The sequence below is a fragment of the Osmerus eperlanus genome, chromosome 16 (genome assembly GCF_963692335.1).
Source record: "Osmerus eperlanus chromosome 16, fOsmEpe2.1, whole genome shotgun sequence".
Lineage (NCBI taxonomy): Eukaryota > Metazoa > Chordata > Actinopteri > Osmeriformes > Osmeridae > Osmerus > Osmerus eperlanus.
Window position 1 is genome coordinate 6,388,902 of NC_085033.1, and position 20,880 is coordinate 6,409,781.

Sequence of the window (20,880 nt, forward strand, 5' to 3'; positions counted from 1 at the left end):
TACAGTACAACAGTTATTCAAATAAATTTAATTTACAAAATTACTTTATACATATATTACATATATAACAATAATATCTTGAGTAAATTGTTGCAATGAACTTTGGGGTTGTTCCAGCAAATCTGCTGTTAGCAGACAGCTACCACTTATGAACAAAGACGATTTCCAAAGTGTCAAAGACTTGAAGTTGAGGCATGGTCTCTCTGCAGTCCAGTGGAAGGTGCAATGCTCAGGGCTGGCAAAAACAAGAGGTAATGGAGAGAACGGTGCGGATTTCTCCATGTTGGTCACGAAAAATGTGACTTTCGTTGCCTTGAGGAACACAGGAGTTGGCTGGCCTGTCAGCCCATAGCTGGCACTGGTCTGGATCGGAGGGACTCCTTTGGTGAAGAAAGACAGACTTTTAGAATGTGACCATAGTACCTCAGAAGTGGACTGACAAGAGTTACTGTGAATGCTCCAATCTACTGTACACTATATCTGCACTGATCTGTATACAGTTACGTTTTGACACATTTCAACACAATGGCAATTTTAAGGTTGCTAAAACATGTCTTATAAAAAAAGAAACAAAATCTAAAATACTACAATGTTCAATTAAATATAAATGTAAGCTATAGGAGTGTCCACTGGGCATAGAACAAGCGATGTTTAGCCGCAAACACTTCAACTTTTATGGGTGTTCCTAGGTGTTAGAACTAACAAGCAGTTGGGGTGAGAGTGAGGAGGAGGGAGGGTGCTGTGCCAACAGCTGTGCTCATGCTTACCTGAGAAGGCAACGGTTTCCTGTGGTGCAGCTTCCCAAACATCTGCCCACATCTATTTCCTGTGGAAAATTAGCAACACAGAGACAAGGCAATCAGCTCACCACATGCCGCAAATATTGGTCTGGTTGTGGGGGGGTGTGTGTGGGGGGGGGCTAAATGGGGTGGGATTTTCTACTTAGCATGGTAAGTGCTTTGATTTGACACCTGCAGTGACCATTTGTGTTTGCTCACCTCGCACCTTTTGTGAGAGGGGTGGCAGACAGTCTCAATTCAAACTGAATTCCTTCTTATTCTGAGTAGCAAATTAAGGACAACATATCCTCTAAACATTCTCAACATTGATTTGAGTTTAATATTATTATCCATGTGAATGTTTCTAAACTGTGAGTGAAACCTGATTAAGAAACTAATAGTCTCTTATATAGTCTTTTATGTCCTATGCCATTTTACTATGCCTGTTTCCAGGAATTGTACCGTGGGGATATATAATGTTTTTTTTTATTGAATGGAATTTAATTCAAGTTATACTTTGTTGCAAGTGTGTTACCATTTGTTACATAGACACACATAACAAAGCTAACTTAGTATAACAAATTCTAATAAAAACTGGATTTTCCTTTTGAAGCAAGGGTTTTAGACTTGAGAGACATCCTAACATATCGGCCTGTGTATTGGCATGAGTGTTTCAAATGAACAGAAGACTATGGGGCACATCCTATAGCTATGGCTACATCAGACAGCATGAACCGTGCCAACCAACTAAATTGGATTAGAATGTCTGGGAGGGAAATGAATTCACAATTAGAGTTGCCTCGTTACTGTGTCTGACACCCATGTTAGAATCATGAACTCCCTTGTTCCTTGATCACAGGGATAGACGGTGTGAAATCAAATTAAATCAAAGAGGTCAAGCTATTAATCAGAACTACTGAGACTGCCTTTTGAAAGTGATGCAATCATTCATGGTAAGAATATACAAGTGAAACAGAATCTTTAGCCCACCTTCAGCCTCTCCTGTTTGACTCCATCTGCACTGTCGATGATCTCATAGTAGTATTCCAAATATGGAACCCTGTAGCAGTTCTCCTTGAGCTCACATGCCTCCACAGTCTGGATGAGGTCCACTTTGTTGGGGGTCTCCACAAGGGCAGAGTCAAACTTTGTGGGAATACAGGAGAATCCCTCTGAAAATGATAGATATGTGGTTTGAAGATATGGGACATTTATTTGGGCCACAGAACATTATTATTTCAGAATCAGGAACTTATTTAATCTATTTACTTTTTGCAGACTTGGCTTAAGACTTGGTGAACTGTTGAAAATGAGCATTGATGTTTGGTCATTTCAGCTGGTCACACCAGCTGAAATATTAAGGAATTGACTTATCCATTTAAGCCCATACACTTCAGAAATTAGTCTTTTGGCTGTTTTTGTCTGATCATCTATCTCAGTGCCTGTAGCTTACAGTTAGTTTGATTAAAAAACAAACTGGCATAGTACAGTAAGTCATTTGAGTAAGGTGTCATTTGACTTCTAAATCACCAGAGATAGGTAAGCTACAGAAGGTCAAAATAGTATTTCTGTCATTAGTTTCTGTGTGTTGAGCCTGTAGACCTACGTGGAGTGCATAGCCTACCTGAAAACCCCTTGGATCTGGAGCATCCTCCTACGTCAATAACGGTCTCGTACGGGGTTTCGTAAAAGTACGTCTTGAGCACAGGTACTCGGACACATTGGGACAGTTTGGTTTCACATTGGCATTCTTCGATGACCTCCACTTCCCGCAGACCTTCAAACAGCAGAACCCGTTCCACTCTCATTCCGGTCGGCTCACAAATGTGGTTTCTTCCACACGACGGGACGTGGCCCAAACTTTCCGGACTTTCTCGAGTCGCTGGTTCGCGCACCTTAACCTTTTGTAGAAAAATAGCAAAATAGCAAAGCAGATGACATCCCCGCAGATATTTCTAAATTGAAATGTGTTTATGCATCCTTATGTGAAAATAATAATGTTCCCATAACAAGCATATTGGCCTAGAAAAATATAGATGGGTAATATATTCTGTGACTTCACAAGAAGCCCTTTGCAACCGTGTAAAATTATGCTTGAATAAAATGGATCATCAGGTTTTGCACAAACTTTGCACAAACTCAACTTTGTTGAGTCCATGCACGTTGTCATTAAATAAAAAAGAGGGGCACACCAAATACTAAGATATTCTGAATATCTATTTCAGATTGTTAAACTGATATGACAATTTGTAAAGAAATTGTATAGCTGCTATAAACATATATTGATCGAAAGGAGAAACACATATACATACATGTACGCATGTAAATATTTTATATACAGCAACGTAAAGACTTAAAGATAGCATTTCATTCAATGGCACTGGATCGCCCCCTTGTGGTCTTCTGCGAAATTGTGTATCCCATCGCCTACCTTTTTACTCCTGAGGTACTCCAGCATTGAGGTGTGTTTGGAATATCCCTGATGTCCAGACTCATGCGAGGTCCTTGGTGTACCCCCACAATGTGACCTGCACATTCCCATATCCACATTAACAGGTCTTCCAGATATATCTAAGGAGAAGAAAACATAGATATTAAATTAAATATTAAAAGGGATACAACTTCCATGAATAATGGATTATATGTTCCATTCTTGCAAACTGGATGGCAAAGGGCTTGCAGGTAGAATGCTTATTACTCTAAATAAATAAAAAATGTAATGGTATAAAAAGTCTAAATTCTACTTTAGATAATAGTTCTCAAAAGTAAATGATTGTTTACCTTGTCCAATGTAAACAAAGTGACTTTGTCTTTTGCAGCATGCCCTCTGTGTGAACAGGTTTTGCTGCTCTGCAGGCTTGCTCAGCACTGCAGACACTGGAGGAAGAGAGCACAGATAGACACACATCAGTGGATGTTCAGCTTGACAGTAACACAGACAGATCTTCAAGACTTCCTCTTCAGTTGTTCAATATAATTACAAGGACATAAAACATGAAATATTCAAAATGAAACGTAGGAATATTGCACACGATTTGATATCATGTTCTACATGTAAAACTTTCAGTGAAATATGATTGAATAAAACCCTATAGTTGAAAAATATTGAACTGGAATGAAAAAACTATTTTGACAAGTGTGCAAATAGCCAAGATGCTTACAAAAACATTGCCAACATAGGCAATTTATCTGATGTCTAATATGGAACCTCAGAAGCAAACTTATTGGTATTAGTCACACAGCACATTTCGCAGCACTTTTCTAAGCACCCTCTTTCACTCGAACTAATGTCGTCAACTCTGACAATAAAGTAGTGAGCACCATCTCAAAAGACTCAAGAAAAGTTAGCCTGCCCATTGACATCCCTGACCTTAACACATCATTGAGGTGAAATGGGAGAAAAACCAACAGTACTTACACCCTTGATGAAGAGCAAACAGAAGCATGAGCAGGCAAGGCTGCAGTATATCCATGGCTGTAGTCCTTACAGTAGGAGAACAGCTGCCAGAGTGTCCCTTCTGGCTCCAACACCCTCTCTGATATTTATACAAGCTCTTGATTTGGCCCCAAATGTCACCCAGGGAACAAGGCTCCCAAGTGGAGCTAATCAAATTTCCACTCCAGGCTGAAACCTTGTGTCTTTAGGCGGAGATCTACTTCAAAGGCTGTCTCCAAAGTATTCGGGCTTAGCATCGACTGGCCTGCTTCTGCCCTGGGTTGGGAGTGTGTGTGTTGACCGGGCCCAACCTCTCCTTAATGAAGTGCTTAAGTAGGCTTGAGCCATTCAGCGGCTCTCATTCAAAGGCATTCATCATCTTTTATCTTAAGGAAAGGTGTTTAGCACCAGGACATAAAACAGAACTTGTCCTAAGCACGTAAACAGGATCAGCATGTGGGAGGAGCCCTCTCAGTGGGGCACCAGCACCATTGTGTTTATTCAACGTGGCACCAAATGGTCCGTTTTTTCTCAAAGCAGTGTAAGTCTCTAGAATCCCAGGTCTGTCCCTTTCTCTCTCTCTCTCTTTCTTTCTTTCTTTCTTTCTCTGTTTCTCTCTTACTCCCTCACAATTCAATCACTCTTCATTCTCTCTCAAGACTGTTTTCTTGAAATGTGCATAGGGGTAGACCAAGATGTAATCCACTAGGCCTTTCCAAGATCTTTCCATGTCTCCCCAAATAGCTCCACAAAGTTGTATTTCAGTACAAAAAGTCTTTGTGTGGATCATCTCGTCATAGTGGTGTTAAACCCATTAATCTACGTAATAGTCAGTCTTTGATGTATTTTCTTGATCCTGGATCAACTCAGATGAGGGGGATTAGGTAATCACCTCCACATTCACACCTTGATTAGGCTGATACCCAAGTTTCTGTTTTTGCTCTCCCTTTAGCAAACTAGAGCTGGTTGTTCAACCAAACATTTACAATCCAACCCAGTTACTAATCCTAGTTCACTCATATTCAATGTTGACAAAGAGTTGACAACATTATAATAGTAGAAATCCCCAAATAGATTGAACGCACACAATTGTGGTAATTCCGAGTAAGACAGTTTCTTTTTTCTTTTTTTTTACATACAGTAAGTAACAAATCCTGATCCTCAGTTTAAAATGTAAAGGTTACATCTTTGTCATTCAAAAATATACTTTGAAAATGTCAGTTTCCTAGGTTTTATTAGAAGACCTCTTTCCTTCCATGGTTGAGCCCTTGTCTCATTTTAAGTTAAAGAAAAAAATCGAAATAGCTAAAGTGATAACATATAGTAAAATTAAGATCAACTAAACTAAACTAACTAAAAAGTCAGAAGAACTACTATTATTTTCAGCAGAAAAAAGCAGGAGTGAAAATTGTATCTATCTCTGTCAATATGAAACAGCATCCATTCAAGTAGTCCATAGTGTCCTTTGACACTCAGATAAATGCTAGAAGAAAGAGTTCCTCTTCTCTATACCGTCAGGATTTATTGGTTGTATTTACATAAGTAACATAACATGTAGTAAGATACTACAAGTAACAGACTGAATATTATCTGTATTTCGCATGTAAACTGAATACAGTCTTCATTTATCTTTTTCATATGGAAAAGTGTCTTACCTGTTTATATGACTAAACTAAACACATATTCACACAGGGACATCTTAGTCAAATTTGACCACCCAGCTCTTTTTACCTGAACTCCTTGACAGCTTGACACCAGTCTGCTGTGCTGAAATCTGGGTCAGTCCTAAGAAGCCATAAGTTGGTCTGATATGAATGTGTGTGTGGCTACACGTGTGTCCTGCACATGCAGTGATGACTCAGTCCCTGTTCATAACTGGCAAGATTATCACTGAGCTGCTCGTCAGTTACACTGCATGGCAGTTTGCCTACTTGCTCAGCATTTGGCCTGTTTGGCCTCCTTGTCTGGGTCTGGGTCACTGTGTGTGGGTCTGGGTCACTGGGTGTGGGTCTGGGTCACTGTGTGTGGGTCTGGGTCTGGGTCACTGGGTGTGGGTCTGGGTCACTGGGTGTTGGTCTGGGTCACTGTGTGTGGGTCTGCGTCACTGGGTCACTGGGTGTGGCTCTGGGTCACTGTGTGTGGGTCTGGGTCTGGGTCACTGGGTCACTGGGTGTGGCTCTGGGTCACTGTGTGTGGGTCTGGGTCTGGGTCACTGGGTCACTGGGTGTGGCTCTGGGTCACTGTGTGTGGGTGTGGGTCTGGGTCACTGGGTTTGGGTCTGGGTCTGGCCCTTTCAAGGGGAAACAAAAGTGAGTTAAGTTGAATCTTTAACTATTAAGCTCTCCAATTAAGACTACAATCAAGTATAGTACACTAGAATAGCACACAGTTCAGTACAGAAGATGATGCTGTGACCCAGTCCCGGTGATGATCCCTTAATGTGACACGTGCGGGTAATCCTCCCAGTGTCTGTCTGTCTGTCTGCAACATGTGCCAAGTGTTAGACACATACCCATCTAGGGGTGAACCAGTCTGTCTGTGTGGGAGGAGTCCCCAAGAAGGATTACAGAAGCTTGAAACACCAGCCGTCCTGCCGGATAACTGACACTTGATCAAGACAGGAGGGGGATAGGCAGGAGGGAGAGAAGGAGCCGGAGGAGATAAGGAGGGACGGTAGCGAGAGTGTTTGTACTAGAAACTCTTCAGTAGAGGTTGCGGATTGTCCCTCCGCTCCTCAGAACTTAGTAGTAAAACAGGAGAAGATAACATCAGCCCAGACGGGTAGAGTCTGAGACCTGTGACGGACAAAGTGACCAGACAGCCTCCACTATAAACAGATGTTCTGGTCATTTGCTTGAGCATATTCTACAGGCTAAGTGCCTGCTTGATACTTCTACCGGAACGGCTCTTTTCCACACCAATCAATAGTGATTGACGAGGGCCTTCTCAAAGAGCTTGGAGGGCCGCACAGGACAGCAGGGAATTTCCGGTGTCCACAGCATCAGATACAGCCCGCCAACAATGATGTCTGTGAACAACCAAAAACGTGTCAAAACTGTGAAAAATAACAACGCCATAAAAGGAAGCGTGCTATGTGAGTACAGACATTAAGGACTGATGTCTCATCGACATTACTTAAATACTTGGTTTTATTGTCATGCTCTCATCCTCTCTCTCTCTCTCTCTCTCTCTCTCTCTCTCTCTCTCTCTCTCTCTCTCTCTCTCTCTCTCTCTCTCTCTCTCTCTCTCTCTCTCTCTCTCTCTCTCTCTCCGTCTCTCTCTCTCTCTTTCTCTCTCTCTCTCAGGCAAACAGGCTCAGAAGAACACAGCGCCACGCCATGCCGAGGTGTTCCCTGATGAAAAGGAAAAACAGAAGGAAAGGAAGAAGAACGACCCACATGTCAAGAACAAGGAGAACATACTGAAGTCTGCGCCAGCCGCGGATGCGCAACAGGTGAAATCGCACACGGCGCTCGAGAGGGCATTGTACGACCTGTCACACACAGAGCGGGTGATGAACGACGTCATTCTGGGACGGAGGGTGGCGTTCTATGAGTTGAGAGGAGAGATCGGATGCGGAAATTTCTCCAAGGTCAAACTGGGGATTCATGATCTGACAAAAGGTGAGACAGTCTTAAGCAAAATTGGTTCAAATTGAACTGACTGATTCATTTTTCGAATGAAAAGGAATTGATGGTAAGAAATGTCATCATGAATTGAGTTTAGCCCATCAACTTGTTTTATGGAAGTCAATCATCAAGTTTAAACTACACAAAAAATAACGTTAGCTATAAACATGTTTTTGTAACTCAAAATCATACCTGATGGGGGGAACTCATTTTTTCTAAATGAAAGTGTAACCTTTTGATAGTTTCTGCTAAGGTGGCTTTCAGCATGTGAGGGGGAAGGACATGTTTAAGCAGCTTCACTTGACTACTTCACTAGCAGGTACATCACCTCCACATTCAAAGTGAATGTGAAAAGTGAGTCGGTTCCTCACATGGCCACAGGGGGCAGCAGAAAGCGAGCCTGTAAAATTTTCCACACGCTGGTCTGAAGGGATCCAAACTAGGTTAATCTAGACTACAGGTGACAATTGCTTATCTCACCAACCACTCCCTATTCAACGAGTTTGTTTTATATTTGTTCCCATGTCACTGATGTTGCAGCAGACCCAGAGTAGGTTTAAACTATTAAGCATAAACTGAGAAATTGGATGAAGGAAACTAAATGTAGGCAGATCCCAACTGCACTCTTACCGTGTGTCTCACAGTCTCTCTCCACCCCTGTCTGTCTCTCCCTCTCTCATGTGTTGGGGCTCTCAGAGAGAGTGGCGGTCAAAATCCTGGATAAGATTCGGCAAGACAAGCAGTCACCCTCACTGTTTGCCTCTGAGATCTCCTGTATGGAGAGGCTGTCCCACCCTAACATAGTGTGTCTCTACGAGGTGGTAGAGACTTTCAAGCGCGTGTACCTAGTCATGGAGTACGCCAGCGGAGGAGAGCTGTTCACCCATATCACCACCAGAGGGCCCCTGTCTGACCTGGAGAGCAAGCTTGTCTTCGCCCAGGTCGTGTCAGCTGTCAAACACATGGTGAGCTTGCACCAGAGGGCTATGGCCAATGGCTCCTGTTCTTAGCATTGTTAAGGAAGATATGCAGTGATCAGTGCATAAACTGTAACACTGGTATGGATAAAAAAATGCAGATGAACAATGTTTTGTGAATCCGCCATTTTTACTGTTTGAGTTTTTGTCCCTGACCTTTCTTAGACGTTATGTTGTTCAAGACGTATTTCATTTTTGTTTTCCTTTTTCCCAGCATGATAACAATATTGTGCACAGGGACCTGAAGGCAGAGAATGTGTTCTACACTACCAGCCAGTGCATTAAGGTGGGTGACTTTGGGTTCAGTAGCGTTTGTCATGCCGACGATGCCCTCCGCACCTTCTGCGGCTCTCCACCATATGCCGCTCCCGAGCTCTTCAAAAACAAAAGCTACGTTGGTCAGAACGCTGACATCTGGGCGCTGGGAATCCTGCTCTACTACATGGTGACGGCCACCTTCCCCTTCACCGCCGTCAACCTGAGCAGGCTCAAGGCCTGCATCCTCCAAGGCTCCTACACTATCCCAGCCTTTGTGCCCGAACCATGCCAGCAAGTCATCAAAGGCATCCTGAGGCCCGTGCCCGCAGACCGCCTCCACATAGCACAGATCATGACCAGCAGCTGGCTGACGGGTGTAGTCTACCCTCAGGCGTACCCCAACGCTTGCCTCACGCCTGCCCCCCTGGCCGAGCCCGGGCGGACCCTGAGCTTGAGCGAGCTGGACGTGAAGGCAGCCCTCCAGGATCTGGGCATCACGGAGGCCCACCTGCTGACCCACAGCTGCCTGGACCTACGGAGTCCCATCACAGGGGCCTACCGCATCCTGCTGCATCGCATGCACAAGAGGAAGACGGTGGAGGCCATTGGCTTCAGCTCCATGTATCCCAAAAAGCTCCCTGACAGGAGGAGATGGAGCGAGACCACGGGAGCCATGGTGAAGCAGACTCCCTCGGCCGTGTGTGTCATTGTGTAAAAAGAAGTACGGAAAATATTAAGTCATACATTTTTTGTCGATATAATACAAGACAGTTTGTTGAATTGTGTTACATTTGAACATATTTGTCCTAACTGTAAATCCAATATGAAGAATCATTTATTAATTAAGTGAAGAAAATTGGTTTTACTTTTTACATACAATGTGACAAATGTGTACATCTTTTTTTAAATATAACTGTGTTAAAATTTGGTTCCCTGAGAGAGAAGTGCTGTAGGTCTGTAAAATGCCTTGATATTGCAACCTCAGGGGATTGCCTTAACAAGTTCTTTATTTTGTATTGAGTGTTGTGCTAGTATTTTTTTACAGATATCACTATGATTGTCACTATCACAATTACATTGTGTAAAGCATGTTGAAGAGATTTATTGTATTAATTGGTTTGTCATACTTTTTTCCATCATCCGTGTCACTGTAAATAATTTGTCACATAAAAAATATGTTAAATGTATGGTGTTTTAAGTTTCTTTGTCATGTTTTGAAGTTTCCCACACATTTAACCAACTTATCTGCTTCAAGTACACAACGTTTTACATCACTTCTGGAAAATGTTACGTCTAAATGCAGTACTTTCCCTGAAACTGTTACTGGAACTTAACCTTACACTCAGTTCTTTCTCTGTTCTCATTTCTCATAAAGGATATGTACTGGTGTGGTAAGATGGGTAATTACACTTTTGGCACAACTGTTAGTTGTAAAATCCATAGCTTAGTCTTCATCCCCAGTTGGTGCCCAAGGAATTCGAAGATAAAGCACAATCAAATATTAGTTCAAAGTAAGAATTGAATGAATATCGTCTTGCTTAATACATTTCAAATCTTTCAAATGTATGTTTTGATTAATTGGGAGAATGTCAAACATGTTTGCCCATCATAAATATATGAAGTTATTTCTGATACAACAAAAACTGGTGGCTTTGTATGGAGTGTTGCACCTACACTACAGTGACCTATTAAGACCTATAAGTCCAAATCTAAATTCAGGCCTTTCAGATTTGAAATGTTCTTAGTATTAAAGTAATAATGTAATATTAAAAGTACTATGTATTGACCGTATAAATATAAAAGCAACCGGAAGCAAATTTGGAAACATACTTACAACATGCCCACAAAAAACATAGGAACTTACCACCATCGCTCTTGCAACATTTCCACCCTTTCTTTTGCTTACTTTCGACATTGTTGACATAAAACCTGCCAAACCTTTCACATTTGTCTCAAACCTTCATTGCTCCCTCTAGAATGACAGAAACAGAGAACTACTACGCTCCCGAGGAAACTCAAGATTTCTTGAGCTCAGACGGCTTAGCACCACCTCCTTACACCTTTGAAGATACCCAATCAGATCCCACTCCAGCACGCGAGCCTCCAGCCTACTACCCACCTGATTCAGGAGCTGCCATTGATCCTACAAAGGAATATCAACCTGAACCTACACATGATGGAGACCCAGGTAAGGCATCCTCAAGTCATTTGTCAAGACGGCTTAAAATAAGGTGTGTATACTGTCAAAAAACGAAGTGACGTGATTGTTTTTTGCCTCCGTCAAGGTTGTGATAAAGACACAATAGAATCCACTCCTGAGCTGGCATCATCACCACAGCCATTTGATGATAAAACAGTTAGGAAAGCATTCATCAGGAAGGTATTGATGACCTTGATAGCTTTCTATATATTTGAGCCTTTGTCTCAGAAAAACATAGACAACTCATCGATTACTTAAGTCAAGGCTAGTCACTGTCGTTTGCTGTCTTTTCCTTCTCTCCCCCAGGTGTTCAGCCTCGTCACCCTGCAGCTGGTGGTGACCTTCAGCATAGTGTGCGTGTTCACATTCTCCAGTGTAGTGAAGAAAGCGGTGCAGACTAACATCTGGATCTACGTCAGCTCCTATATAATATTCCTGGTGGTCGCTTTGAGTTTGATCTGGAGCAGGTCCTTCAGTCGGAAGCATCCCTGGAATCTGGTGGGACTGGTGAGTCGCACTACAGTTTACACACGGTACACCGTCGACATATAAACATAATGAAAACTTCGAATGAGTTGTAGGTGCGGAATGTAGGTACTGTACAAGGTTTCAATTAAACAAACTGAAATAATGGGAGTCAGGTGGCTGAGCGGTTAGCGAAGCGGGCGAGTAATCAGAAGGTTGCCAGTTCGATTCCCCGGTGCACAAATGACGTTGTGTCCTTGGGCAAGGCACTTCACCCTACTTGCCTCAGGGTGGATTTGTCCCTGTACTTAATGTCAGTCGCTCTGGATAAGAGCATCTGCTAAATGACTAAATGTAAATAAGAAATGTGTTCACGGTTCGGAAGTAGTGGTAATCCTGTTTGTGTGTGTATCCTCTGACTACAGGCAGTGGTCACACTCAGCCTTTCCTTCATGACGGGCACCGTTGCCTCTTTCCACGACTCCACAGCTGTGATCATTGCTATGGGAGCCACTCTGGCCATCTCCTTTTCCATCATCCTCTTCTCCATCCAGGTCAGACAAATTCATTGGACAACAGAGCTCAAGTGATTCGAATTCAGTGATTTACTACTCAGTGTCTAAGAAGCATACTTTAGAACCAGCCCAACCCTGTGTCAGATTCAATTAGGAATATTTCATTTGAGAAAGTTCTATGTTGGGCATGACACACATCTACACACTTACTTCAGTTACATTCTTTTGTCAATCCCTGTGGACTGCATGTGTACATTTAATGCCGACAGACATTCCCAAACCACTGAACGTTAACAATGAACCAATCTGGTCCATGGATGAATGGAAGTATACTTATGCTCTCTTGGTTCTCTCTCTGGGCTAATTGCAGAATTGCGTGAGCTTCTCAGTTTGTTACGGAGTCCTGCTGGTGATTTTGGTGGACCTCGTCATGTTTTTGATCTTCTGCACATTCTACTACAACAACGTTGTGCAGATCGTTTATGGATGTCTGGGAGCTCTGCTCTTTGCACTGGTAACACAACATATTCTTAAATGCTTACGCAGAAAACCACTATTGGATGATAGCAATGTACACAATACAACAATGTTTTATGCAGTATTCGTAAAGATGAATGTGATTGTTGTCTTCAGTGATTAAAGAGGACCTCTGCCTCCTCACTTGTGTCTTCCAGTTTCTCAGCGTGGACTGCCTGATGGTGGTCAGCCTGGGGCGCTACGGCCTGGACCCTGAGGAGTATGTGTTCGCCGCCCTCATCATCTACCTGGACGTCGTCATGATCTTCCTTTACATACTGGGGAAGAGATGAACACCTGGGAGAACCTCAACCCGAAGCACCTGAACACACACACCCAGGGGTCAAAGGAGAGAGGACTGGGTGGCACTCGAGACTTCTGTCATTCGAACCCTCCACACACCACCACACCTGGGTCGATTGCTCAAATCAATAAGGTGTTTCTAAGGGATTGAGGTACATTGAATTCATGTTACAGTTGAATCCTTTGAGACTCATCCAGTGGACTAAAGTGCACTCAAGTATTTGACAGTTGCAAGTGGTGATTGACTTAGATCTGCCACACACACACACTTCTACCAGCTGGGGCTAACATGATTACTTGGGAGATAATCTTATAATGATGCACTTTAAACAGCCCCACGCACACTCCTTTGTACAGATAAAAAAGATTGTAACACTTAACTGGATGAAGCCTAGCCCCCCTACAATAGTTCAGTGGATACAAAAAGTCAGACAGGTCAGTACAATGGAAAATATGACAGCAACCCTTCAGTTTAAAGTACCTATATTCGTGCGGAGATGGACAACTGTCAATTCTTTACCTAACTTAAGAATATCAATCTGACTAGCATGTGATGGATCTCTGTAACATTACCCTACCTGTATGTAGACAACGTAGAATGACTGAAGCCCAACCTTAAGGTGACTTTGTTTTTGTTTTGTTCAATGTGTGTTTTTTATTTTATGGTTGATGTTGTAAATAAAGTTAAAAAATAAAATGTAAAAAAGATTCCCAATGATGTGACTCTACAATTAGATTACCTTATGAGAAATGTTGGTTACAGCTTATACATTACATGGTGACACATTTTTAAGTCTTTATTTTCTTTACATGAAAACCCTTTATGACATACAATGAGCCAAAACACATGCATGTAGCATTTGTCAAACATTTTTTATACCAATAAATGTTTTTTAACAGTTATTATTAATTGATCAAGGATTATTGCAATAATTTTTTCAGAACCTCTAGGCTAAACAATCAACAAGACGTAAAAATACAACCTTGTACCGTGTTTGCGTTACAATGGTGTTGCATGTGCTCCTTTAAGAGTCCTTTAAGATAATAGGATATGGCGTTTATACGTTTGCCCTAATAATACCAAATAATTCCTGACACCTGATATCATAGGCCAACAAATAACAGAATAGTGCAAAACACAACTGTATCAAAGACTAGCTAATGATCTTAAGCTTAACTAGATAAGACCCTTCTTTCCTTCGTTGTGGGGAGCGCCTTCCTTCCCCGGGTCTGCAGTAACCATGTCTCACCACAGGGAGGAGTAGTTGAAGCGTACCCTGAGGAGGTACCTCATGCGTGTCTGGGCGGGGTTGTAGACGATGAACTCGTTGTAGAGGAGGGAGTAGCCGCCCTTCTCTCCCACCCACGTCTTCTTGCTCGGGCCCATAGGAACAGTCATGCCATCCCTGAGAGACGGAGAGAAGAAGGATGGAGGGTGAGAGGTGGAGGGTGAGAGGTGGAGGGTGAGAGGTGTGTGGGGGGGGGGGGGTGGAGGTGAGAAGTGGAGGGTGAGAGGTGGAGGGTGAGAGGTGGAGGGTGAGAGGTGGAGGGTGAGAGGTGTGTGGGTGAGAGGTGGAGGGTGAGAGGTGTGTGGGGGTGGGGGGGGTGGAGGTGAGAAGTGGAGGGTGAGAGGTGGAGGGTGAGAGGTGGAGGGTGAGAGGTGTGTGGGTGAGAGGTGGAGGGTGAGAGGTGGAGGGTGAGAGGTGGAGGGTGAGAGGTGGAGGGTGAGAGGTGTGTGGGTGAGAGGTGTGGAGGGTGAGAGGTGGAGGGTGAGAGGTGGAGGGTGAGAGGTGGAGGGTGAGAGGTGGAGGGTGAGAGGTGGAGGGTGAGAGGTGTGTGGGGGGGGGGGTGGAGGTGAGAAGTGCTGGTTGGGGGTGGTTTTAGGATCCAGATTTCAGTTCGAAAACAAAAGCGATTTAGATACAGAGACAGAACTTTTAAATAATAAGATTGCGTTGCATAAGGTGGAGTTATTTAAAGCATCACCACGGCAGCAGTGGAACAGGGACACCGAGGAGCACACACCCGCAACGAAACGACATTGAAGCAAGAGTGAAAGGTTTCGACATGGAAGAGACCGTTCCACAAAACAAAGGGGTGCCAGCCTAAGAGAGAGGGACTCACAGTGTGAGGCTGTTGTCGGGGCTGGGCCCGGTCTGGCCCAGGCCCTTGGTGCTGTGCTTCCCTGCAGGGAGCTGCTCGGCCTGGTAGTCAGCATCCAACAGCTCGTTACTGTCTCCCAGGGCAACCTGGAACCAACAACAACAACAACAACAACAAAACACTCAATGCATTACCGTGGCAACTCGAAGCATGTCACTCACGGATAGCGGGTTTGTGAGAGTGGTAAACCAGAAACGTTTACAGTATTTTGCACAGTCTTGGTGCACATTGGTAGGTGATCCTCTAGTTAACAAAAGAGTGACCTATTTGATCAACAAGCCTTGAGCTTCAACCTAACTCATCAGGCCATTGATGATCACCAGGTGTACATAAGTAACTTAACTTAGCTGTCCGCAACTGCATCAAATGTTAATCTTGGACCCACTCTCATACTGGAATTAGAATGATGGGTCGAGTCTCTTATCACTCGACCTAGAAGTTGTTAGAGATAAGTGGGCTTCATAGGGCACTGTATTGTAATGTAGTTGCTACAGTCCATATCTGCTAAATGAACATGGTAAATGTTGTGCGTGTCGGTGAGTGAACAGGGAGTCAGTCGTACACACCTCACACAGGAGAAGCAGGCCTGTGCTGTTCTGCTGGCTGGCAAAGCAGTAGTTGGCGCTCTTTGACGACATGTCAGCAAAGTAGATGCCTTTGCCAAACTGGGAAGAGATAGAAACAGTGTCCACCCATCCGGCCTTAAATCCTTCTTTCCTTTGAGAACGTAATAATCTTGATATAAAGATGATCTATATACATCCTCAAAAGAAAGTACAGCATATTCCAAGTATATCATCTTTAGAGACTCGATTGGCACCAGTTGTGCAGAAGCTCATTCTTTCACCTGTTGACTCATCAGAGATCACCACAGGAAAGTAACGACACACTGGAGATGCTTAAACAGGTTTGGAGTATATTTGTTATGTATGTGTCCACCGGGCCAGTCCTACCATGTACCCCGTGACAGGGGCCTCTGGGGGGGCCACACGGAGCCCCTGGCTGAGGATGCCCACCCAGTTAGACAGACGAGAGCCGTGCCACAGCAGTGTCCTGACGGGAGACACAGCACACACACACAGGTGAAGAACGGCCAGAAACCATGACATTTAGTCATTTAGCAGACACTCTTATCCAGAGCGACTTACAGTAAGTACAGGGACATTCCCCCCCGAGGCAAGTAGGGTGAAGAGCCTTGCCCAAGGACACAAAGACATTTGGCACGGCCGGGAATCGAACTAGCAACCTTCAGATTACTAGCCCGATTCCCTAACCGCTCAGCCACCTGACTCCCCTGGAACCCCCATGACAACTAGTTCCCAACTAGTAGATACCCTACCCTGTGGTCCACGGTGACACTAACACACGGCTTCACCATGTACACGACACAGGCGAGCGTGAACAAACACCCAGCCTCCGGTTCATCGCCGCCCCGTGCGGCCCTGTGTGACCCCAGGCTGGTTGATTAACGGTACCTGTTGTGCATCTGTGAGAGGAAGCTGTCCCTCTCTCCCTCCCTGTCCACTGAGAACATGTCCAGGACGCTCATGGTATAGTCACTATGGGTGGGGGCATGGGTGGTCTGGAGATACCGCTCGATCACCTAGAGAAATTCACATATGGAACAATCTCAATCTCTCCACGAATCACAATACATATCCAGACAGCTTATTGACATCACTTGTTCTGCTATGATTTGTACCACACATGGTATCTGTTTATAACAGAACACGTATATAACAATCATGTTTTCCATCCCACATCTACAATACCTGTTACAGTACTGTTGCTATGTTGGTTTAGCATACTTCAAACACCATCATGAGTTTGGTATAGTTAGGCTTGTGACGGCCATATGAAATTTACATTCTTTTGGGTGCTTCCCAAACCACACCTCTGCACATTCAACAGAGGTTTTGTTTTTGGTCCAATATGGCTGACCTGGTACTCGTGGGTGGTGGGGGCCAGAGGCTGGAGCTGACAGTTTAGGGAGTGGTACTGCCTGTCTAGGGGGTGCTCATCACTGTTGGAGCTGGACTGGACCATCTTCACTGCTATCTGGATGTCGCCTAGCGCCTGGACACGCAAGGACACACTTTAGAAAATGGGGAAGACATGTCGAATACTCCCCTAGAACAATCCCCAACCCTCCTCAAAAAATGATTAGGCAATATGGGGAAAATGTCCACATTTACATTTAGTCATTTAGCAGACGCTCTTATCCAGAGCGACTTACAGTAAGTACAGGGACATTCCCCCGAGGCAAGTAGGGTGAAGTGCCTTGCCCAAGGACACAACATCATTTTGCACGGCCGGGGAATCGAACCAGCAACCTTCTGATTGCTAGCCCGATTCCCTAACCGCTCAGTAGTGACATGTAGTGACATATCGTGGGAATACATAAGTTCAAAGGAAACAGGAAGCACACTACAGACCTCTAACAAGGCAATCTTCTGCTTCAGCTCGTCCTCCGTGCGAATGATTGGAGGCGTTTTCAGCCTGTGTGTGCGTGTGAGGGCAGGACAACATCAGAACGGATTCATTCATCAGTCTCAAATGAGAGTCGAATTAGACGACGGCCAACGGCATCGTCACAACGGCCCGGCCCAGAGGGCCTAACAGTTCTACTGACCCAAAGTCGTGGGGGATGCGTGTGTAGAACTGGTTACACGCCTCCAGCAGCTCCCGGCTGCTCCCCTTCCTCTTCACACACTCCTCGATCTTCTTCAGGGCTGCGTAGCCCGCTCGGATCTGCTCCACCGTCAGCTTGCCTTCAAGGGGACAGACACAACGGCTCCGTCAGCCATCCCAGTGCCAGTCTTCCATTTTTTTTTGCACAATATACTGGACACTGCCTGCGGCCTTTCGAATGACCACTTGCTACATAGCTTGTTGAATACATTATTATTATTATTTATTTCGCTATATATGAGGTGCAGTTGTCCACACACCGAGCGGAGCTTTCCGTGTGTCAAACTTCATCTCCAGCACACACTCCTCCATGGCCTTGATGTCGCAGATCAGCTCCAGAAGAGACTGAATCTTCACGTCCAGCTGAGAGGTCTTCTTCTGGGCCAAAGCCTCGGGCTTGACGAGGGTCTCTTCCTGGAAGAGGGAGGGGAAAGACTCACACAAGGTTGTAGAAGGGACTACGGGAGAACAGGCTATGCCGTAAGCGGTATGGATAAAGAAAAAAGAAAAAAGAAAAGAATGATGAATGGTTAAGTAAAATAACGGTCAATGATGAAATGAAAGAGGGGGAGAAGGAAGGAAGACTGATGGATGAATGAATGGTGAAGTGAGGACGTGAAGGGTGAGAGAATGGGTATGTTGTGGCACAGAGACTATGCTACCCCAGAAGTCATCACTCCTTGCCTTGTCATTGATGCTGTAGTCCATGAAAACCATGTCATATTTTCCAGCAACCTTCTCAAAGTTGGCTCTGTGCTCCCATTCATTCTTGGTTTTGTCAAAGAATCTTAAAAAGTAAAAGACATGACCCCACAGAATCAACAAATATCACCCCAGTCTATATAAGACATAACAGTCACAGTCAGTTTTACGTAATGCCAATCCACTGACTTTTTGTTGAAGACGTCTTTGGCTTGCAAAAGATCTCCACCACATGAAATCAAATTGCTCTGTCCAGCTTTGCCCACTAAAAAGTGGAGGTGGAGAGAGCGAGAGAATATCAGTCAGGGAAGTAGCAGAGAGAAACATGTTAAAACAGCGGAGATCCACAGGAAGGTGAAAGCACCTCTGCCCCATCTCAGCCACACGCTGTACGCCTTAGCATGGTCATCCTGCAGGAGCTGCATCAGGTAGTATTTGTTGTTGTTGAACTGGAGATTAGTCTGTCAAAAGAGCAGTGTAAAGCATTACCCTTAGAATCCAACAGTGGATCAGAGCACAGATGACATTCGTTTTTTTGGATACCTGGTTCAGCATGACGTCATATACATCATTCCCCGCACTGTAAACATGTGCCTAAGGGTGGAAAGACAAACAACAAGAAGAAAAAAAATGAGTGAGTGATATCAGTGGGGTATATTTTTTGCCTTTTTTTTTTTGCTCTTTTGGACAGAGATGGTTACAGAGAGACAGGAAATGAATGGGAGACACGGTGAGGGGAAGACACGCAGAAACAGCCTGGGCCGGAATCAAATCCAAGCCGCTACGTTAGGGCTTCAGCCCGTATGGTGTGCACTCTACCTGGTGAGCCACAGGTGCTGCCAGTGAGAGATTTTTTGTAAGTAAACCAAAAACAAGAAGTGGGACCAGAAAACAGATGTCAAGGAAACCGTATGGAGGACAGTGAATAGTGAAAGAACACTGGCAGTTTTTGGAGTCTATAAGCCTACCTTGCCAACCTTGGCTTTGCACTCCGGATCCACCGGAGCCTTGCCTTTCATGACAACCGTCTTAACAACTTCTGTATACACACCAAGCACATTGAACACACAGCATCAATACATGATAGAAACTGACAATAATGAAGTAACTTTGCCATGTCTCTGTGCAACCTACCTTTACTTTCCATTTCATCCACAGGCATCGCTTTGCTTTTCTTCTGGCTCCTCCCCTCACTGCGCTTCTTCTTGGCACTGGGCGGTTCGTCCTTCTCCTCCTCATTCTTCACTTCAACAGTGCTTGCATCTTCACTGGTTGCATCTATTGCATCACCACTACCATTTGCAGCCTCTTTGACGTTTAGAAAGTGAGTTTTGTTAGAACATCTTTCCCAATCAGACATGAATTGAAAACTGTTGCTACCATATTGCACAGACCATCATACATTCTCTCTCTCTTACGCACACACACATATGTATATATACACACACACCAGGTTTTACTGTGTACGTGCGTATTTTCCTCCTGTACTTTGTGACTGGGTTGACCTGGACCATCTTCTTCAGGTCGACCTCATAAGCAGACGCAGAGCCGAGAGCCAGGCTGACAGAGACTCCTCCAGAGGAGACCGCAGAGTCCAGCAGCGCACAGGCTGAGGCTGGGTAAGGTTGCCACTGGCCATCATCCCCCTCCCACTGCCACACTGTCCAGAGCAAGATAACAGACAACAGTGTCAACGAGAAGAGAGGGGGGAAGAGAGAGAGACAGAGACAGAGAGAGAGAGAGAGAGAGAGAGAGAGAGAGAGAGAGAGAGAGAGAGAGAGAGAGAGAGAGAGAGAGAGAGAGAAAATGGGTCTCATTGTACTGATGCACATGCTCTCATTGTATGATTTTACTGCACTGTTGCTACTCAAGTCATTGCGAAATCATGTTCAACCTTATCTAAAACATTTGTTAACTATTAGAGAACGTATGATAATTACTTTAAGCTTTGATAAACAAGATTTGGTACTTGGTTGGTGTTTACTAGTGACGTAACTAGCTTCCTAGTAGTTGGCTAGCAGCTGCTACATGAACGCAAATACACACCGTTTGACTGGACCTCTTCGCGTTCTGCTTTCACTTGAGATGTGTTCTTAGAGCTTCTGGTGCGCCTCATATTTCTATACAATGTTAATTTTGCTTCAATTTTTGTAAATAGTGCTGTGCGCGGGAATTTTACCCAGCTTTCTTGCGACTCTTAAGTTATCTGCACAGTCTGTATGTAACAACTTTGACTGTAAAGGTTC

At 44.3% G+C, this 20,880-nt stretch overlaps 4 protein-coding genes across 4 annotated transcripts; 2 read left to right on the forward strand and 2 right to left on the reverse strand.

Moving 5' to 3' along the window:
• Positions 1-31: 31 nt before the first annotated feature.
• Positions 32-4,680, reverse strand: pnhd (pinhead). The gene is made up of 7 exons (XM_062481480.1): positions 4,198-4,680; positions 3,561-3,656; positions 3,211-3,350; positions 2,404-2,680; positions 1,770-1,951; positions 768-826; positions 32-380 (listed from the first exon to the last, which is right to left on the reverse strand). Exons 1-7 carry the CDS (start codon positions 4,250-4,252, stop codon positions 230-232), a joined length of 960 nt encoding a protein of 319 aa, XP_062337464.1. The 5' UTR covers positions 4,253-4,680; the 3' UTR covers positions 32-229.
• A 2,124-nt stretch (positions 4,681-6,804) lies between these two features.
• LOC134037051 (serine/threonine-protein kinase NIM1-like) lies at positions 6,805-10,266 on the forward strand. Its single transcript, XM_062482341.1, has 4 exons — positions 6,805-7,309; positions 7,521-7,838; positions 8,541-8,809; positions 9,036-10,266. Exons 1-4 carry the CDS (start codon positions 7,237-7,239, stop codon positions 9,792-9,794), a joined length of 1,419 nt encoding a protein of 472 aa, XP_062338325.1. The 5' UTR covers positions 6,805-7,236; the 3' UTR covers positions 9,795-10,266.
• A 773-nt stretch (positions 10,267-11,039) lies between these two features.
• Positions 11,040-13,713, forward strand: si:ch211-284o19.8 (protein lifeguard 1). The gene is made up of 6 exons (XM_062481534.1): positions 11,040-11,267; positions 11,365-11,459; positions 11,586-11,786; positions 12,170-12,298; positions 12,630-12,773; positions 12,934-13,713. The coding sequence occupies exons 1-6, from the start codon at positions 11,057-11,059 to the stop codon at positions 13,066-13,068; spliced, it is 915 nt and encodes a 304-aa protein (XP_062337518.1). The 5' UTR covers positions 11,040-11,056; the 3' UTR covers positions 13,069-13,713.
• Positions 13,714-13,725: 12 nt separating this feature from the next.
• On the reverse strand, positions 13,726-20,868 carry parp2 (poly (ADP-ribose) polymerase 2). The gene is made up of 17 exons (XM_062481003.1): positions 20,681-20,868; positions 20,085-20,294; positions 19,769-19,942; positions 19,603-19,673; positions 19,178-19,228; positions 18,999-19,095; positions 18,824-18,899; positions 18,617-18,719; positions 18,193-18,346; positions 17,874-18,012; positions 17,677-17,740; positions 17,183-17,317; positions 16,717-16,844; positions 16,195-16,294; positions 15,808-15,906; positions 15,203-15,327; positions 13,726-14,484 (listed from the first exon to the last, which is right to left on the reverse strand). The coding sequence occupies exons 1-17, from the start codon at positions 20,748-20,750 to the stop codon at positions 14,325-14,327; spliced, it is 1,956 nt and encodes a 651-aa protein (XP_062336987.1). The 5' UTR covers positions 20,751-20,868; the 3' UTR covers positions 13,726-14,324.
• Between the last annotated feature and the right edge of the window lie 12 nt (positions 20,869-20,880).